At 47.2% G+C, this 19313-nt stretch overlaps 1 protein-coding gene across 8 annotated transcripts in view; it reads left to right on the forward strand.

Moving 5' to 3' along the window:
• Positions 1-18558, forward strand: part of CSNK1G2 (casein kinase 1 gamma 2) — a 95362-nt gene extending 76804 nt beyond the window's left edge. For 6 of the 8 annotated variants that reach the window (XM_056820686.1, XM_056820683.1, XM_056820688.1 and 3 more), the window contains 11 exons: positions 5928-5968; positions 8010-8208; positions 9259-9407; positions 10293-10527; positions 11442-11527; positions 12726-12810; positions 13591-13739; positions 13935-14018; positions 14635-14741; positions 16687-16737; positions 18239-18558. In XM_056820686.1, coding sequence (XP_056676664.1) covers positions 5928-5968; positions 8010-8208; positions 9259-9407; positions 10293-10527; positions 11442-11527; positions 12726-12810; positions 13591-13739; positions 13935-14018; positions 14635-14741; positions 16687-16737; positions 18239-18344 — 1292 coding nt within the window. In that variant the 3' untranslated portion in view covers positions 18345-18558. Of the gene's footprint in view, positions 1-5927; positions 5969-8009; positions 8209-9258; positions 9408-10292; positions 10528-11441; positions 11528-12725; positions 12811-13590; positions 13740-13934; positions 14019-14634; positions 14742-16686 lie in introns of all 8 variants that reach the window. The other 2 variants (XM_056820690.1, XM_056820689.1) reach the window with 2 other exon arrangements.
• Positions 18559-19313: the final 755 nt, after the last annotated feature.

The raw sequence follows: 19313 nt of genomic DNA on the forward strand, positions 1-19313 counted from the left end.
GATCTCATTTATTCCTTAACATATAACAGTTTTGCTCTTGTCCCCCATCTCTACATTTTGGGCTAACAAATATTCAGTGATATGTAGTGGGGTAGAGAGACTTAAGGGATGATACATCATCCTTGCTTTCAAGGATTTAGTAAGTCTAGTGGGAGAGAAGGCATGGCTGTATAAGTATAAATATATAGGTAAATGTACCAAAGGGCTGTGATGAGCTATAAGTGGGAGTGAGAGGCAATCAGAGAGGGCTTACTTTGAGGAAGAAATAGTTATTGAGCAAGGCCTTGAGGGTCTCATTAGGCCAAAGTAGGGCATTCCAATGTACAGAAATGGGAAAGCATAGGAAATGTTTCTGCCTGCCACTTCCTTTATCCCTTCAGCCCTAAACAGTGTTCCCTATGGGCATGGATGATTCACAAAACCCAACTTACCCCCAGCACACGTGTGTGCACACACGGGTCCCTACCGTTGGGTGCACAGAATGTTTGCTTTAGGACTGAGCCCACCTTGGTAGGGAGATGTACAGTCCAGGAAAGGAATCATTGCAAGGTCAAGGAGTTGTTGAATTTCAACAGGCTCAAGACCTAGAATTCTTTTTTTTTTCCTTAAATCCTTACCTTCTGTCTTGGAGTCAATACTGTGTGTTGGCTCCAAGGCAGAAGAGTGGTAAGGGCTAGGCAATGGGGGTCAGGTGACTTGCCCAGGGTCACACAGCTAGGAAGTGGCTGAGATTTGAACCTAGAACCTCCCATCTCTAGGCCTGGCTCTCAATACACTCAGCTACCCAGCTGCCCCCCCCCCCCAACCCCTGTGACAAGGAAATCACTTTAAAAGACTTATATTAATTTAAGGTCGCCAAGGAATTCAGCTATGTAATTCCTAAATGAAAACTCAAGTCAGCCGTCAGCCTTTTATGGAGTTTAATTACAAACAGGAGGAAGAAAGGAATTAGAGATAGAGAGAGAGAAAGGGGAGAGAAGGGAATAGGGCTTAAATACCCCCTCTGTTTAGGCTGGGCCAAAAGGCCCAAGCCCTTAGATAGCTGGGGCAAAGAAAAGAGATCAGTCCCTATTACTCACGTGACCAAAATGGAGAAACAGTCTCAGAGGCCCCCACCTTCAGCTTCCTTCAGAGCAAGCTTCTCAGAGCACACTCCAACCACTCAGACAAACTCCTCAACCACCACCCTGAGTCTTCAGAGCCCTCTATCTTTAAGGAAACCATCCAAGTTACCTCCCCTCAGTTCTCACATCTACCAATCACTGTCCATCAATTTCCCTGTGCCAATGGAGGCTCTAGCTTAACCCAGGACCGCCCAGAGGTCTCTGGCTTTGCACATGTCTGTTGAAGGTCATATTTTCAAATAATTAAATCTTTGATCCTTTGCTACAGCCCTTCCTAAATCCTGTTAACCTGAGTAGGGTAGAGATTGGAATAATTAAATTTTGATCTATGCTGCAGCCTTTCCTCAATCCTGTTAGGACTGAGTAGGGTGGAGATTGATTCCAAGTATCTCCATTGTATCAATTCTAAAATTAATCATGACTCAAAGAAATTCCTGTTCTATGCTTAAGCATAGGTCAAAGTCCTTTCCATTGTTCAGCAAAAGGTTTCTGTCCTAAAGTAATCTTAAGAAGGGAGGAGGAGGAAATTCTCATGCCAATGGGGTTCACATTCCAATAGCCAAGACCCACTATCAATAGGAAATTTTTCAAGTATGTAATTTCCCAATGGTGAAATTTCCAACATTTATAAGTCTAAGAAATTTTGAGGTTTACACCCCCCAGAATTTTTTTGCACTGTGTTCAGCTCTGTTCCTCCCACCCTAGTCTGAGACATGGAAGCAAATATGTTATGGATGAACCATTTAGTATGCTATGTACTTTCTGCTTTTCAGAGTCCATTCAGTAGTAGAATGTAGTAGTAGTAGCAGTAGAAAAAGAATTCAAAGTAAGACGAATAGAAAATAAAAGCCCAGAGATGGGAAATCACTTGCTTAACAAAGTGGTGGCAGAGCTGAGACATTGGAACATCAATCTCTTGCCTCCCAGGACAGGATGTTCTCTAGATTATACCGTATTGCTATTATTCCAGGAGAGAGTTCTGAGAACGTGGACTCCCAGTGGGTCAAGAACTTTTGTCCATAATACTCTGATCCCTTTTCTCTTCTTGGACACAATAATTGCAACAACTTCAACATAAAGGCAGATGACAAAGATTGGAGCCCCTTTTAAAAAGCTGGTACTTGTTGCTCTCATTGCCTAAGACCATGGTTTTGAGAAAAGGCTTTGACCTTGATAGTCCTCCCAAACCAAGAGGAACAGTCTTTTCCCCCCTCTCTTTTCCCTTGGACTTGACTATATTTATTTACCTCCTCAAAATGATATGGACAGGAATTACCTGGAGAGTAGGATAGAAACTCCCTCATTGTAAAGTCAATTTTTTTAGTGTCTTTATTCATTTATTTATTTTAATTTTTTATTTAATTGATTAAGAGAATTTTTCCATGGTTACATGATTTATGTTCTTTCCCTCCCCTCCTCCAACATCCCTCCCATAGCCAATGAGCAAATCAACTGGATTTTACACCAAATAGTGTCTTGATGATGATTTCCCCTCCCCTGTAAAGTCTATTAAAACTGGACACCTACTTGAATTCAACTTACTAGTTACCTCTCTCTCTGCTGTCAGCCCAGCCCATCTATCCCCCTGACATCCAGGGATGGAAGCTTACATTATTCTCCTAGTCCTCTGGTAGTTGGGGAAGCACACAGATCAAAGATCTAGGCCAGAAGTCCCCTTAGACATGATGACATGTCTTAGACATCCCCTTAGATGAAATCCAGCCCCTCCTTAAATAGGCATGAGTCCCTGAAAAGTCTCTAGCCTCCAGTGGAGACTTCCAGGGTTGGGCAAGAGATCATTATTTTTAGGAAGTTTTCCCTTACATCAAAACCAAAGTCTCCTTTTCTCCAGACCTACTCTGTAGGGCCAGAATCAGGCTATAATTGCTCTTCCAGGTGACAGCTCTTCAGATCCAGGAATATCCAGGAATAGCTCTTCAGTTGAATGGAATCCCCTTGAGTGTACAAGAGTATTTGTATTCCTTGGTCCCAGGCAGAACCTTATCTACTGTAGACAGACAGGCTATAAATGTTGTTTGAAATGATTTTGAAGAACTCCATCCTTCTGACCTTCCCCTACCCATATCTACATCCCCAGTCTTTTCAACCAGTCCATGTTGGACTTACTTTTCTATCCCATTATCAACCTGATGTTCCTCCAGGTTGGGTACTATCCTGAGAATGTGCTACCCAATTTCTGGTCCCCTTTTCTATATTTTTTAGGACAGACAACATGCTTTTCTAAAGCTCATATAGTTGTTGAAGGAGCAAGAATACTATAGGAGTTCTGTCCTTGATACTGAGGTCTGACATTCTTTAGCCCTTGTCTCTCTTAAATTCCTGAGCCTTGATGGTAGCATATTGGGGGTATGTGGGGGTGTCTCATTGCTGTTTCTCTACCCTGAGCCTGAAACCTAGTGTTGATGGTCTCATTTTTTTCCAGTAGACTGTCTGGGATGGTCCTGGGCAGGGCTCTTGGATCCCACATTGGTTATAAGTCCCACTTTTCTCCCAGTTCTTGCTAGTCAAAATCCTTAGTGCAGCATGTAATTGGTGTTAATAGTCAGCAGAAATGTATTTACTATACAGAAAGCTCTGTACTTATGAGGTGAAGATAAAAAAAAATCATATGCCTTGCTATCCACAACTAATCAGGATACAAGATAGAATGTGACAAGGACAAGAGCTAAGCAACAATTTAGGGAAATTGAGGGATGGAGGAAACCCTTTCAGTTGGGGATTCAACAGAAACTTCATGGAGAAGGTGGCATCTGAGCTGGTTCTTCCAAGGAAAGGAGGAACTTAAGCAAATGGAAATGGAGAGTAGGAGGGGAAATTGGGGAAATGCATTCAAGGCAAGGGGGGGCAGCATGAGCTGAGCTCTGGCACAGGAAGAATGCAGACCAGTCTTGTGAGAATAAAAGCAATTAGAAACTTTGAGTAGTTTTGAGGTAGAGAGAATTTTCCTTTCAGAGAGATAAAATTTTTAGAGGAAGAAGTTAGCTACATTTGGGAATAGCTGAAGTTTCTTCTCCTGGGGGAGAAGTTGCCACTCTGTAGCCATCCCCAGATGAGCTGCCTAGCCCAGTACATGTTGAGCAGAAGAAAAGACTTTGCTTTCATTTTACCAAAATGGGGTAGGACAGGCTCCCATTTCTTCCTCTCTCACTTTGCCATTTACAAAGCTCTCTCCTACAATAGCTTAGAGAGTTTTAAAGTAGGCTATATTATTCCCATTTTATGAATTTAAAAACAAACTATGACCTGAGAAGGGAGACCTTTTTTCAGCACACTAACACCTAAGGGAAAGCTTTGACCTTAGGCACCCTCCCTCCTGAACCAGAAGCTGGCTCCCTGGGGAATGCCTATTTGGGGTAATTAGAAGGTGGGTGATACTTGTTTCACATTGGAAGGGCTCCTTTAGCAGCGAATAGGAAAGTCCTCCCAGCTCGTTACCTGCTGTATATCATCCTTCAAACAACAGTCAGATACCAGCATTGTACAAGGAGAGAACACAACTTGAAGTCAGAACATTGGGGATCCAATTCCAGCTTGGCAACTTATTTAATGGGATAAGTCTCATTTTCCCTCTAGACTTGTTTCTTCCTTTGTACAGTGTGGAGGGAAGAGTTCATTTCAACAAACAATGTCTTAGGCATTGTGCTAGGTTCTAAAGTTACAAAGGAGCCACCACCCCCACCACCCCCCCCCCCCAAAAAAAAAAAAAGCCATATCTTATCCTCGGGGAACTGACATTTGCCAAAATAGACTAAATGATATCTTAGGCACTTCACTACTCTAGCAAGGTAGAGCCACCAGGGCTCCTTGTCTGCCCCTTTTAGAGAGGTCTCATGGAGATTGACTGAGGCATGTCCATCTTGGAAAGCAACCAGTTGCAGTCATTTCTCCTCTGAGTACGCTCTCACTTCTAACCTTCATTAGTGCTACTCACATTCATCCCCTGCCCTCTTCCCCAGAAGGGAGAGGCTGTGCATGTATGTGCCTCTTGAGTTCTCTGAAATGCAGTATTGATTCAACAAACATCAAAATGGTTATGCAGAGCCAGCCATTCCTTATTGAGTTTATAGTCTAGAAGTGTGGTCAGTAAAAAAACAAAGCACTTGGCAAAGCCAGCATTAGCCTTGGGTGGGTACAGGAAAAGGATGGTACCTTTGAGTTGGGCCTGTCTAAGAATTCAGCTTGAAGAGAAGGGGAGTGGAGACACAGGGACCAAAGAGCTCTGGGAGGGAGGCTTCAGTGATTCAGGGGTTTGGAGGAGAGGAATATGAAGTTAAGCTTAGAAGGTGGAGTGGTGCCACCTGGGGTTGGTGAGGGAGACACCTTGGATTTTTAGCATTTAGAGTAGAAAGGGGGCTGGGCCTGAGGCCAAAAGACTGGCTTCTTAGCTTTGTTCCCAGAGGTATGTCACTTTATCCTTCTGAGCCTCAGTTTCCTCCCTGTAAAATGGAGGATTCATATTTATCCCTATTGTAGAAGAGCTTAGTGAGGAAAGCATTTTATAAGCCCTAAAGAGCTTTATAAATAAACTGTTAGAGAGGAGAGGCATGGAAGCAAGAGGGAGTCATTGAAGATTGTTCTTCAGTGTCTTCCTAAGAAAAAATGATCCAGGAAGTGGAAGGAGGAGAGATGAGTGGAGAGGTGCCAGGCTTTGATTTTAAACTGAATTTTGTGTGGATTAGAGCCAAGCCCAGATTGATTGTTCTAGAGTGTCTCAGGTTGTACAGTTCTTACCAACCATGTATTTACAATTAACCACTTCTTTTTCTTTCTTTCTTTGTTCAGGAAAGAATCTCTATACAAATGAATACGTAGCTATCAAATTGGTAAGTTCTATGCCCTGGCTTCCCTAATTTCCCCTTGTCTCTGGGCAACTTTGAATTTTTTTCCCAAAAAATTGCTAGTGTAGGCCCTGGGGCTTCCCAACCCAAAACCTTCCCCCAACCTCAAACCACAGAGACAACATGAATTTTCTAAATCCTGTCTTTCTAAAAATTTTATTCAATTCAGCCAATCCCATATGGGAGAAAGGGAATAAAAGAAATCTCAGATAAGGGCTAAAAAAAAAAAAGTCCAACTCTAGCATTACACAAAAGATAGTGTAGTCTTATCAGCTCCAAGAACAAAGCACATTAAGTATGGTGGGCTGGACCAGTTAGGAAAGGTCTCTGAAAATAGGTAAAACTTTCCAGAATTGTACCTGAGCTGGAATAATAAGATCATTTGGCTTAGTGAGAGCTTAGTGGACCAGGGTTATTTTGCTGCTCAAGCAATAGTTGAGCTTGCCCTAGTACATGAGGACTCAAGTGACCTCCTACAGGCCCTAGGATCTTCCCCCTACAGACCTGGATATTGAGAAGTATAAAAGCTGGCATCCTGGAGGTATAGGGAGGTTCAGTGACAGAGTGGAATATATGCCACCACAGGGGTTTCTGTCCACTTAGAAGCTTTCTGGGAATTGCCTCAGCCAACCACAGAGGCCTTTGTTTGGAATCAGAGATAAGATGAAACAAGAACATTGGATCTAGAGTTAGATACCCTAGGTTCAAATCCTACCTCTGCTGTTTGCTCTGTGGAAGTGGTCAGTCTCCTTTTCTTTTGGAGCCATAAACTATTATCAGAGTTGCACTAGATGATCTCTTAAAGTCTCTTCTAGTTTTAAATCCTGTGATCTTTCAGGAAGGGATCCTTGCTGGCATTTGTAACTTCCAGCATCCCCCAAATATGTCTTTTGCCCACTAGACCCTTGATTTTTTGTGGGAGAGAGAAAGAACTAAAGCATTTTCCTCCAATGGAGGACTTTCTCTCCTCATCTGTACTCTCTTACCCAGACCCTCTTGTGACCTATAGCACACATTTGTTGGTCATGGTTTAGGCTCATTTTGGGACTTGGAGCAGAATAAATCCCCTCCATGACTTCATGGAGATTTTTTGGTCCTGAATAATAGAATGCCAGACTTGGAAGAGACCAGAGAACATGGAATGTCAGAACACAGAATATCTGAGATGGGAAAGGCCCATAGGTAGGAAAATCATAGAATTTTAGGCCCAAGATCTTAAAGCTCATCAAGTCTAACACTATTTATTCAACAGATGGAGGAAACGGAGACCCAAAAAGGAAGAGAGACTTGCCCAAGGTCACACTGCATTTCATTGACAGAACTAGGATTAGAACCCAGATCTCTGTTTCCTTAGCCCAAAACTCTTTCTCTTTTCTATGCTTCAAGAAAAGTTCTAAATCCCATGGTGGCAGATAGAGACAATTTTATATCTTAGGTCGATCTGAGAAATTAGTTTATATTAATGTTTAGTGACCTTCACTAATATGGCCAAGGCTATGGGTTCTACTCCATTCCCTTGGCACATCCTGGGCCATTGACCCTAGGCAACTACATCCCAAAAGTAGAACCTCCACAATAAATTCAGGCTTTGGCAGCAGGGAATTAGATGGACTATTGAAATGGGAGGAGATCAGCAGATGGTCCATTGCTTAGAGGCAGATGCAAGTGCTAGAAATCAGAGGTCCTTTACTGGCCCCAACTCTGTTGCAAGTTCTCCCCTTCATTAAATGGGTTTTTAATGGAGTCGCCTTCCTGAGATTCTCACTGGATCCAGGCTACCCTGAAAGCTTCTTCCATTTGATTTTCTTGAATCCAAGATGCCAATGACCAAATTTATTGTGGCTATATCATACTGTGGGCGAAGAGTACAGCATTTTTATTATTCTGACCTGAGTGATGGAAGCAAGTTGAGATGCTCTAGACCCAAGTAAGAACCAGTCTTCCTGGTGGGAGATGCAGACCCATTCATTTCATTAATTGTTTCTGCATCTTGTTCTTTCTCTCCTCCTCTCCCTCCCCTCTAAAGGAACCTATAAAGTCCAGAGCCCCACAACTACATTTGGAATACCGGTTTTACAAACAACTGGGCAATACAGGTAAGATTGGGAACGCTGAGACAGAATTCTCATGGGCACCAGGGGAATTGACGGAATTGAAGAGGCAGTATTCTAGTCTGAGAGGAAAGAGATTGAGTGAGCAATCCTCGCACACCTATATGATTCTGGGTGAGTCTTTTGTCTCTTGCTTTGTTTTCCCACTTTCAGTAAAAGAGTTAGACTATGATCCCTAAGATATTTTCCAGCTTTGATAAGTCAGGTATAGCTTCCCAAGTCTTTTAGCTCATTCCTGGACTGCTCTTTGGTCTAATGCCTATGACTGCCCCTTACCAGATTCCAAGTTTTTTTACAAACCAAATACAAGAGTAGAAAACTGTATTCATTCAGTGGAGTAAAAGAGACAGTATAACAGCTGTCACAGTCCAGGGAGTCTGGAATAAATTTGGTGAACTCAAGTGCTATGGGAGGGATAGCTCATGAGATGTTGGGTAGTTGAAGACTACTTCCTCCTGTAAGATAGAGCATAGGGTCTTTTATGGCTTGGGGTGAATTCTGGTCACTCCCCCAAGACATGCTAGGAACCTACTAGGAAGAATGAAGTTAATAAAGTCAGATTGAATTTTACCCCAAATCATTTCCAAAACCAGTGGAAAGAGCCCCAGACTGAGCTAGTGGCCTGGATTTTAATCCTAGCTCTCTTATAGTGCGACCTTAGGCAAGTCACTTCTTCCCCAAATCCCCTACCTTCTGGACTATTCCTGTTTTGTGACTTATAGGGGATGCAAGACCATCTTCTATGAGGAATATGATCAGAGTAGTGCTAAGGTGGTAAGGGGAATGGAGTTTATGCCATTGGAAGGAACAGGTACAAGAAAACATGGGGTGGTGACATGCTGATCTTCATATATATTATAAGCTCTGTGAAGGAGGCTCCAAGCAGCCCTATTTTTTCCTATTTATAGATGAAACTCAATAAGGTAGAAGGGACCTGTGAGATATCACTTAGCTCCCACAATGAAAATGAGATCTAGAGCTAAAAAGAACCATTTTAGATCATAGTAGTTTCAAGTTTTTGAAAGAAAGTGATTTGGCTCGAGGTCACTCAAGTAGTCTGCAGTCACAGAGCCCAAATCCATGGTTCTGTTTTCCCTGTGAGGTAGTTCACATCTCTGCTGCTCAACATCAGAACCAATTCTGCCCCACTCTCATCTCTTATAGAAGGGATTCCTCAGGTTTACTACTTTGGCCCTTGTGGGAAGTACAATGCCATGGTGCTGGAGTTGCTGGGACCCAGTCTGGAAGATTTATTTGACTTGTGTGACCGGACATTTACCCTGAAAACTGTGCTGATGATTGCCATCCAACTGGTGAGGGCCCAGTGGGAGCACCCCAGGGTGATGGGGGTAGTCTATAGCCTGGACCTGCAGAAAGGGGGAGAAAAGTCTCTTCAGGGTGGAAAAGATGGGGGACCTATATCTGCCTCTGGGAGCTTGAGGTAGTGCAGAAAATTTAAGAAGTGATAGAGGTGAGGAAGATGGGACACTGAGTGGAATGAAAACATAGAGCCTAGAGAAAGGCAAGAGCCAGCTCAGGGTGCTGAGAGAGAGGTTGAAAAGACCCTGAAGATATATTTGAGGCATTTTGACTTTCTGCCCCAAACCCAGGGACTCCAAGACCTCCTGGTCCTTACCTCTGGCCCCATTTCTCTCCTAGTCAGGGATTGTGTTTCTGATGGTTCTCCAGGGGTTGGAGAAGAGCAGGGTTGTCCTCTTGGTTATTACTCTTAATGTTGGAGATCACCCTCAAGAAGTTTTATTCTCCTCAGCTACCCATTGTAGAGATTCCACACATGAATTTATTTCTAGAGGACAAATTAGAATATAGTTCTCTCTCTCTCCCATTCCTATTGGTCATTCAACAAATACATATGCCCCTGAAGCAGTAGGTCAGTCCAAAAAGGCCCCTTTGGTCTAGTCTGGCCACAGGTATCCCCTGTCCAGTTCCATGAATTATTTGTCGTCTTTGTCATCTTCTTCCTCTGGTTGGAGGAGTATTCAAGCAGGTGAGAAGCAGGGCCTGTCTTGGGCTTCCTGGGTTCCAGACCTAGAGACTGACAGAGGGTATACAGCAGAGAGGGTTTGAGGAGGAGGAGGAGAACAGCAGGGTGGGGGACAGTAGGCAGGGCAGGCAAGAACCCAGAGAATGTGTAGAGGCTGGGCAGTGAGCAGGTCTGGCAATCCATAATCCCCTAGATCACACGGATGGAATATGTCCACACCAAAAGCCTGATATACCGGGATGTGAAGCCGGAGAACTTCTTGGTGGGCCGGCCAGGGACTAAACGTCAACACACCATTCACATCATTGACTTTGGCCTGGCCAAGGAATATATTGATCCCGAGACCAAAAAGCACATCCCCTACCGCGAGCACAAGAGCCTGACAGGCACGGCACGCTATATGAGCATCAACACGCACTTGGGGAAAGGTAACATCCCAGCCCATCTCTGGGGTCGGGGGATGAGGGGCTCCGGCAAAATTCTATAACACCAAGGAGCAGTCAGAGAGCCAGGATTGGTTAAGGGTTCTTCTGGCTGGCAGTCTGGGGACTTCTCTCATAGAGCCCATGAAGTGGGAGAGAGCCCAGCATTGCAGAGAAGGGGGAGGAGGAGCAGGCTGAGTGTGGGCAGGGAAGGCTTTGGGTGGTATGGAAGGAAGTAAGCTTTTGAGGATAGCCCAAATGAGCATATTCCATGCCCCAGGAAGGAGACCTGCCCATACTGGGGAGAATACTTAAGGAGGTCAGACCAGAAATGGCTTGCCTTTTGGTGAAGCCCATGAAAAACAAATATCAGTGGTGTTCAAAGGGAACAGAATTAATTGGAGTTTGAAGCAGAGGGGACCTTGTTAGATTAGATTTGATTTCCTCTAAGGCACCACCAAGCCTGTGGTAGAGAGCTTCCCACACCCACAGCCCAGGGAAGTGCTCTCTCAGTGGATGCATCCCCTATAGGTAAGGCCTGGGGAGATGTGCATGTGCTCCTTCTAAGTGGGAAGGACAAAGGATTGGGTTTAGTTCAGCCATCCTGGAGGAGTAAGGACCTCAGCTTGCAAGGGTTTCCTACTAGAGAGAGTGGCCATGTTCAGGGTGTGATTGTCCTTTTGGGACCCAGCTGTTTAGATACAGTTTAGATAAGTCTTGGTGGTGCCTTTGGGCCACTGCTTCTGTTCTTCCCCGCACCCCCCCACCCCTGCTCACCAGTGTGGATGACCAGGCAGCATTACTAATAGGTAGATTGTGGAGGCAGTAGGAGGTGTAAGGAAAGAGAAAGACATCTGTCCCAAGGTATCCCCATAGGCATCAGGAGGGTGGGGATTAACTGACTTGTGCTCCTCCTTCAGAGCAGAGTCGGCGGGATGACCTGGAAGCACTAGGCCACATGTTCATGTACTTTCTTCGCGGGAGCCTCCCCTGGCAAGGTCTCAAGGTAAATAGTGACAGAAAATCTCAGAACCAGATAGTGCATTCTTCAGATCTTGGTCTGAACAATAGCTAGCCTCAGCACATGTGTATACATGCTTTGGTTCATCTTTGTATTATTCGAATTAAATAATTTGTTGTGTGTACTCAGGGCATTTGGGGAAACCTAGCTTCTTTTCTGTCAGGACTTTATCTGTAGACCTCATCTGTATTATTATTCCCCACATAGCCCTCCTAAAAGTCAAAAAGGAGTGCTTTTCCATTTATTTACCCCAGAGGAGAAAGTCAAAAGAACCAAGACTGCAGTACCTTGCATCCAGCCCTTTATACAAATGGATCACAGTCAGATTTCCTAGTTTAGCCCAAAGCCTGGTAGGCCTGTTAATACAGCCTTTTAGCTTGAGAAGGACCTCTGGGGTCCAGCTCAGGGGCAGTTTTTCCCTCATTGACAGCTTAGGGCAGGGGTCCCCAAACTTTTTACACAGGGGGCCAGTTCACTGTCCCTCAGACTTTGGAGGGCTGGACTACAAAAACCTAACCCCAGTCTGGCAGCAGTATATACAGTGTGGAATCCCCTCCCCCAGATTGCCAACCACCATGCTGAAGTCTTCCATTGCGCAGCCACATTACCCTTTGCATGAGGCACCTCTTTCTAAGACACCACACAAAGGATTATGTCACTGGAAGTAGTTACTGTACATGAGCGACACTGCACTTTGCAGCAGCATCACATACCGTGCTCCTCTCACTGACCACCTATGAAAGAGGTGCCCTTTCCAGAAGTGCGGTGGGGGCCCGATAAATGGCCTCGGGGGCCGCATGTGGCCCAGGGACTGTAGTTTGGGGACCCCTGGCTTAGGGCATGGTGCCTGTGGGAGGTTTCATAGGAGTAGCAGCCATGGGGATACTAATGTACCTGAAGGGGACCTTATGGGCAGAGAGACTATTTTTCACCATATTGAGTGTGTCTGACAGTGTAGTAGGTACCAACTGAAAAGGCTGCCTGGCCTTAGAAAGGATTGCTGTATCAGCTTCTTCTCAGCTTTAGAAACTGATTCCGAATGAGAAACTGGTGGCACCCAAGTCCAAGGAGTCTTGGGGATGGAAGAATCCATTGGTTTTTGCCCTGCAGACATAAGCTCACGATAGGACTAGAGACCTGGACAGCAGTACTTAGGTTTGGCCTAATTGGTTTTCTCCTCCAGGCAGACACCCTGAAAGAAAGGTATCAGAAGATTGGAGACACCAAGAGAGCAACACCAATCGAAGTCCTTTGTGAAAACTTCCCAGGTTAGTACCCCCTCATCCCTTCAACCACATGGGATCATGGGCCACTTTCCTCCTGCAGTGATACATCATGCTGTCTGTCCAGAAGAGACTGCCCTGAGTTTGTGGGGAGCCTGTATCTCCTGGGCCACAGAATCTCCCTTTCTTCCTGAACAAAGGTGGCAGAGAGATCCAGCTTGCTCCATTGGGTGTTACGGATTCTCTTTCATCCAAAGTATATATATATTAAGTCCACTCCTTATCCCTGCTTCTTTTTTGAGAAGCACAAGGATACATTTTCATATTGTCCTGGCTAAGAAATTAAATCAGATGTGACACCACCTTCAAGAAAGACCCTGGTAGGGGGCAGCTGGGTAGTTCAGTGGATTGAGAGCCAGGCCTAGAGACAAGAGGTCCTGGGTTCAAATGTGGCCTCAGACACTTCCTAGCTGGGTGACCCTGGGCAAGTCACTTGACCCCTATTACCTAGCCCTTACCATTCTTCTGCCTTGGAACCAATACACAGCATTGATTCTAAGGTGGGTGGTAACGTAAGGGTTTTTTAAAAAAGAAAGACCCTGGTGACTTGGGCAGCTGACTCAGATGTAAAGTCTCCTTGGTTGAGTATTTAGACCTTGAGCAGGTGATGCTTACAGTTCCTAGGGTGGCCAAGCGATCCAACAAGGCTCTGATGTGGTCAAAAGTCAGCCCAGACTCACTCAGAGCCATCGAGAGTAGGATAGTTTAATGAAAAGGGCAGGCTTCTCACATAGCATTCCTATTCTCCCCCTCATGTCTCTACAGAGGAAATGGCCACTTACCTGCGCTATGTGCGACGGCTGGATTTCTTTGAGAAGCCTGACTATGATTATCTGCGGAAACTCTTCACAGACCTGTTTGACCGCAATGGATTCGTGTTTGATTATGAATACGACTGGGCTGGAAAATCCCTGGTATGACACTTTCCCTGCCCATCAGCCCAGAGACCTGCTCAGTTTTCATCTCTACTTTTGATCTGGGTGGCTAAGGGGACGGCTGCCCCCAGGGACTTGGAGAGCACCCATCTGCCCTCCTGCCCTGACCTGGTAGAGATGGGGATCCCAGACATTTGATTCACATCCCCAAGCTTCCTCTCTTTTGCCTTCCAGCCAACACCAATTGGCACCGTCCACAGTGAAATCAGTACCCAGCCACTCAACCGGGACAAGTCCCAGGTCTTCCCCAAACACCAGGTAAGGGTATATTTAGGGGGAACTGACACTGCACACCTCTTCATGGAGGCCCTTCTGTAAGAATCCTGTATAAAGCAAATGCTTAATAAGTGTTCATTAAGCCCTTGCTTAAACAGGACACCGTGCTAGTAGATGCTGGGGACATAAAAATGAGAGATGACCCTGCCCTGAAGGTCTGTCTATACACAAACACAAAAAAAGTATGCTCTAGTGTGGTGGGACAAAGGAAAATGCTCAAGGATCTGTGCAAGGAAAATGACCCTGATCTGTCAGGGAAGGTGGGCATGGAGGCCATAGCCTAAACAAATCCCCTTTGATGGGAGTTGGAAGGCCCAGCTCATTTGATGGTCCTGGATATGAAGAGGTAGGCTATGGAATCACAGAAAAGGTCAGTTGAAGCCAGATTTGGGAGAGTCTTAGGACTTAGCATTTTATTTATCCTAGTAGCTAAGTTGGAAACTGAGCTCCTGAGCTCCTTGGTGTAACATCAGAGGCTTCCCACAGTGACATCCAAGATGGAGGGAATAACCAGGGAGGTCCTGAGGAGCTAGAGTAGATGCTGCTTCCAAGGCTGTTGGCACTCACACTCTCTACCCTCCTCTCCTGCTTTCTCCAGGTGATGAGCTCCACCAACGGCGAACTCAACACTGATGACCCCACGGCTGGCCATTCCAACGCCCCCATCACAGCCCCTGCCGAAGTAGAGGTGGCTGACGAGACAAAGTAAGAGGCTGGGCCAGATTCCATCCTCCTTCGGGGTCCAGGCCTGTGCCAAGCACTGCGCCAGGGTCAGAGATAACAGCAATCTTCGCCCTCAAGGATCTTGCTTTCTATTGGGGTACATTTATGAAGCCTCTACTGAGGCCCAGGGATACACAGGCCCTGCCCTTGAGGAGCCCCCAGCCTAATACAGCCTGAGTGCAAGTAGGAGCATCAAGGGGGAAAAGGCTTCTTGCAGGAGGGAAGATCTTAACTGAGACTTCAAGGAAGCTGGGGGGGGGGGGGGGGGAGGTGAGCATGTTCCATGATCACAGAATGTGGAGTGGGGTTGGGGATAAGTGGCAATGTGTAAGAAGTTGAAAAGGTAGAAGAGGACCAGGTTACAAAGGGTACTGGATGCCAAAGAGAGGCTTTTAAAAAATATTCCATCCTGGAGATGAGAGGGAAGAGTCCCTGAAGTGTATGGAATTGGGGAGCAGCATGGCCAAACTGGGCTTTTCAAATAGTTCAGGGTCAGATCAGGCCAGAGCAGAAAATCAGGGGCGCAGTGGGCTTCCAATGGTGGGGAGCAGGGGCATCGAAGGCTGGTTTGTCTGCACAGGACAGGGAGGGTAGCCCGCTTGGGATCTATCTATCTATCTTGAAAAAAAACAAATTGGATTTTTCCTAGAAACAAGAGGGAGCCGGTGATGATGGTTCTGCTGTGAGGAATGTCTCTTGTGAGAGACAAGGGCCCCTGGAGGCCAGTTAGGAGGGTGCCCCGGGGGGCAGGAGAAGGGCAGATGCCACAGATCTGGGGCATAGATATGGATGTGCTTCCAGGGAGGTGTAGAGGGAAGGAGATTAGGAATGGAGGAAGATGCCAAGGTTATGAACTTGGGAGGCTGTAGAAGTGGCGTGGGGTTGGGGGGGACAGCCAGTCTGAAATGCTTTCTAGGCAGGTGGTAAGAAAGGATTACATGCTCAGGACAGAGCTCTCTGCAGAGCATGAGAATTGAGCCAATGGGAACTGATTAGGTCACTAATAATAATAGCAATTACAGTGCCTGTTATGTGTCAAGCATCTTGAACCTCATAGCAACACTGAGAGCTAAGTGCTATCGTGATTCCCATTTTACAGACAGGGTAACTGAGGCAAACAGGTTGAATGACTTGCCCAAGATCATACACCTAGGAGGCCAAATTTGAGCTCTTCCTGACTCCAACTCTGTCTACCAGAAAAATAAATAGGGCCCAGCAATAGAGGGCACATGGTATAGGGGATGGATCAGATAGGTAGGAGGGAACCAAGAGGCCAGGGTCAAGAAAACTCTTGAGAGAGAGGAGAGATTGGAGAAGATGGAAGGCGGCAGAGGTCATGAGGAAATGGGGAGGGGGCAGGAATGTCCTTAGTCAAAGTGGGAGGTGGGCTGTAGCCCTGTTTATTGCCAAAGGCAGAGCAGTGAGACAGCAGGAATGGAGGCAGCCAGGAGGGGGCCAAGCCTGGCAGGAGACGGGCGGCTAACATAGGAATCGGGGATACTCAGGCATGTAGACACAGAGAGGACAGTTGAAGGGGCTCAGAAAGCGTGGAAGGTGGTGAGATGGGGGCTGGTATGGGAGTGGGAGGTGCTCCCAGCAAAGAGCCCAGGGCTGGGTAAGCTTGGGGAAGGGAGAGTCCTGGGATTCTTCTTTCTTGGGGAGCAACTGGACCAGGGCTGAACTGGGCAGGGAATATGCAAGCAGCAATGGAGGACGGGGGGTGCTTTACTTGTCCTGAGGGCCAGGAGCACAGCTAAGGGCCTGGGAAAGCCCTGGAGATTATATTGATGGGAGGGGGAAGGCTCACCTCCTGTGAGGGTCTTTGAGGAGGGCAAGGGGTGTCCCTTCTCAGTGGCTGGGGATGTGGCAGGGATGCCCCTGGGGAGCAGCCAGGCGGCACCCTCCACCCTGCTCCTCTGCCCTCCAGGTGCTGCTGTTTTTTCAAGAGGAGGAAGAGGAAATCCACACAGCGGCACAAGTGAGCCTCTGGGGCCCAGGCGGACCGACTGGAGCTCTGTCGTCTCCACCCTTTCTGGCCCCAGAGATCGCAGGTGGCCCCTGCCCGTGGCCCTGCCTCCTGCAGCCGGGCAGGGGGCCGCCAGGAGAGAGGCCGGGAACAGAGAACCCAGGGAGAGGAAGGGGGACCACTAGCCCCAGCCCCCTCCCCCCTAGGCCCAGGAGTCACCTACTCCAAGCAAGACTTTGGCAGAAATTCCTACATCCGTGTCTCGTCCAGTCCACCTTGAGAGCGTTAACTATTTAAAAACCACGCACCGAGGAAGGCACCGAAGCCCACAGAGCAAGCACTTCCCCTCCCTCCCTTCCCCCTCACCTGTCATTTTGAGACTCGCGTGCATCAGGGATCAGCCCCCCACGCAGACCTTCCATCTCCACGTGCGCACTTAGGTCTAAGGTGAAGTCTGGGAGGCCCTCAGATCTTCGTCCTCCTCAGTTTGACCTTCACCACTTAGTGTTATAAAATCCAGCCTTTTTTTTTTCCCTTTCAAAAAGGCCGTTTCATCATGGTATGGGGAGGAGGAAGCTTCTTTGTTGGGGATCCCCCTGCCCCTTTTATGTCTTGTGTGGGGGCTGGGGGGCTGGGCTAAGCCTTGTTCCCTGTGTACTTTGACCATCTAGTGATGGGGGCCAGAAAGTGAAGAGGGAGATGAGGGGGGTGGAAATTGATAGCCCCCACCCCTCAGAGAGGGGGCAGGGCAGCCTCAAACCAAAGGGAAGGGGGAGACCAGTCCCCACAGCTGGGAAAGTAGATGCCACCCCAAGGCCTCAAACTACTCTGCAAATCCCCCCCTCCCCATCCCCATCTTCCTTTCTCCCCACTCTTCAAATTGGAGCCAAAAATGCTGCACCAAAGCCCTGGGGAATTTGGGTCCCCCCTGGAATGGTAGGATGGGGACCCCAGGGATAGGGCTGCCTGCAGCAGCCAAGTCCCCTCGCACACACACTCCCCCTTGGGGAAAAGGCGAGCTCAGCCAGCTGTACCCCAAAATGGTGGAGCGGCCAGGCGAGCAGCCAAGAGGGGTCTCCAGTGGGTACTTGGGCCCTCTTTACTGGCCCTGGGACGAGGCATAGGGCCTGAGACACCCTTGCCCTTAATGCTGTCCCAAACCCCAACTCTCTTCCCACCCCATCCATTTTCCGAGTTACTAAAGGCTGTCCAGTGATTCCAGGTCAGCCGTCTCCTCTTCCTTTCCCTCAGCTCCTGCCAGTGTCCTGGGGACAGCGGCTCCTTTGACCACCCCATCCCCCAAGTGCTCTCTAAGAGCTGATGATGGGTACTGGGCCTTTCCCTTTCTCCCCAGCCAGCGCCAAGGACGACAAAACGCCTTAAGACCCCGGCACCCCTGGAAAGGGGGTCCGAGGATGAGTATGTGTGGCAGGGGAGAGGGATGCACCGGTCACTGGTGGCCACAGCAAACAGACCCCAACCCAAGCGCCCTTTCACCTCCTCCTCCCCAAAGGAAACGGTCCAAGGGAGCATCGGCCCAGTCTGTCCATGAATCTCTGCCTGTCAAGTATCACTTCTTTTGGTCCATGTGTCTGGCTTGGCTGAAAGCAGCAGCTTGAGGCTAGAAGACGTAACCCAGTTACAGACCCAAGTCCCAACGTAAAGATCGATCGTACCTGTGCAGCTCCACGGCAGGCGAGCAAGCGTCCATTGTGAGTTTAGTTACTGCTTTACAAAGTGTACAGAAATGGCATTTACATTTCTCTGATGCTTCCTGGAAGCCATAGAATTTAGGGGCTTTTTTAAAAAAAAAATAAACAAAAATGAAAAAGAGTGAAGCCCAGGCCTTTCCTTGCTTGGGCATCCCTGGGGGGGAATCTGGTGGCACATTGAGTCCAACATGGGAGAGCTCTTAGAATGTGAGATGTGAGGACTAGAAGAAGCCTTAAAGGTCACATTGCAAATTAGTGGCAGAGCCACAGTATCAATTCAGGCCTGAACACTAACCCTTGTGTTCTTTTCACTAGACCACAGTGCCTTGGTACAGACCACCCAGGGACCCCTTGAACATGCCCTCTGCTGATCCAGGACAGTGACTTCCCTTAGCCTTGGAAGAGAGGGAATGGTACTGAGAGAGGGGGGACCCATGGTCTCGAATGGCGAGGATACCCACAAGCTTGATGTATGTGAGAGTTCTTAGGCGTGTTTTAGACATATTAAAGACTCGCACTCAGATCTCCCCATTTTCCCTAGTGCAGACAGAACAAATAAGAATTGGAACCCCAACAGGATGGGGAAGGCTCTGATGTCAGTTTCCGAGTTCCTCTAGGGAAGGACTCGATCTCCCCCGTACAGTCAAGGGTGCCGATTTCTGCCTGTTTCCAGTTGAGAGAAAGCTATTTTTGCAAATGGCACCTTTTTATTAATGCCTTTTTTGGTGAGCTTTTGGCCTTTCTTATGTACCTGCCAATTTCAGGTCTGCCATTTGTGTTTGAAAAAGGCAGAGAGAAAAGCCTTTCACGGTATCCAAAATAATCCTCCAGATAAAAGTGCTCTTATTTCACCAGCAGCCAAGCTCAGACTGCCAA

The sequence above is a fragment of the Monodelphis domestica genome, chromosome 3 (genome assembly GCF_027887165.1).
Source record: "Monodelphis domestica isolate mMonDom1 chromosome 3, mMonDom1.pri, whole genome shotgun sequence".
NCBI lineage: Eukaryota > Metazoa > Chordata > Mammalia > Didelphimorphia > Didelphidae > Monodelphis > Monodelphis domestica.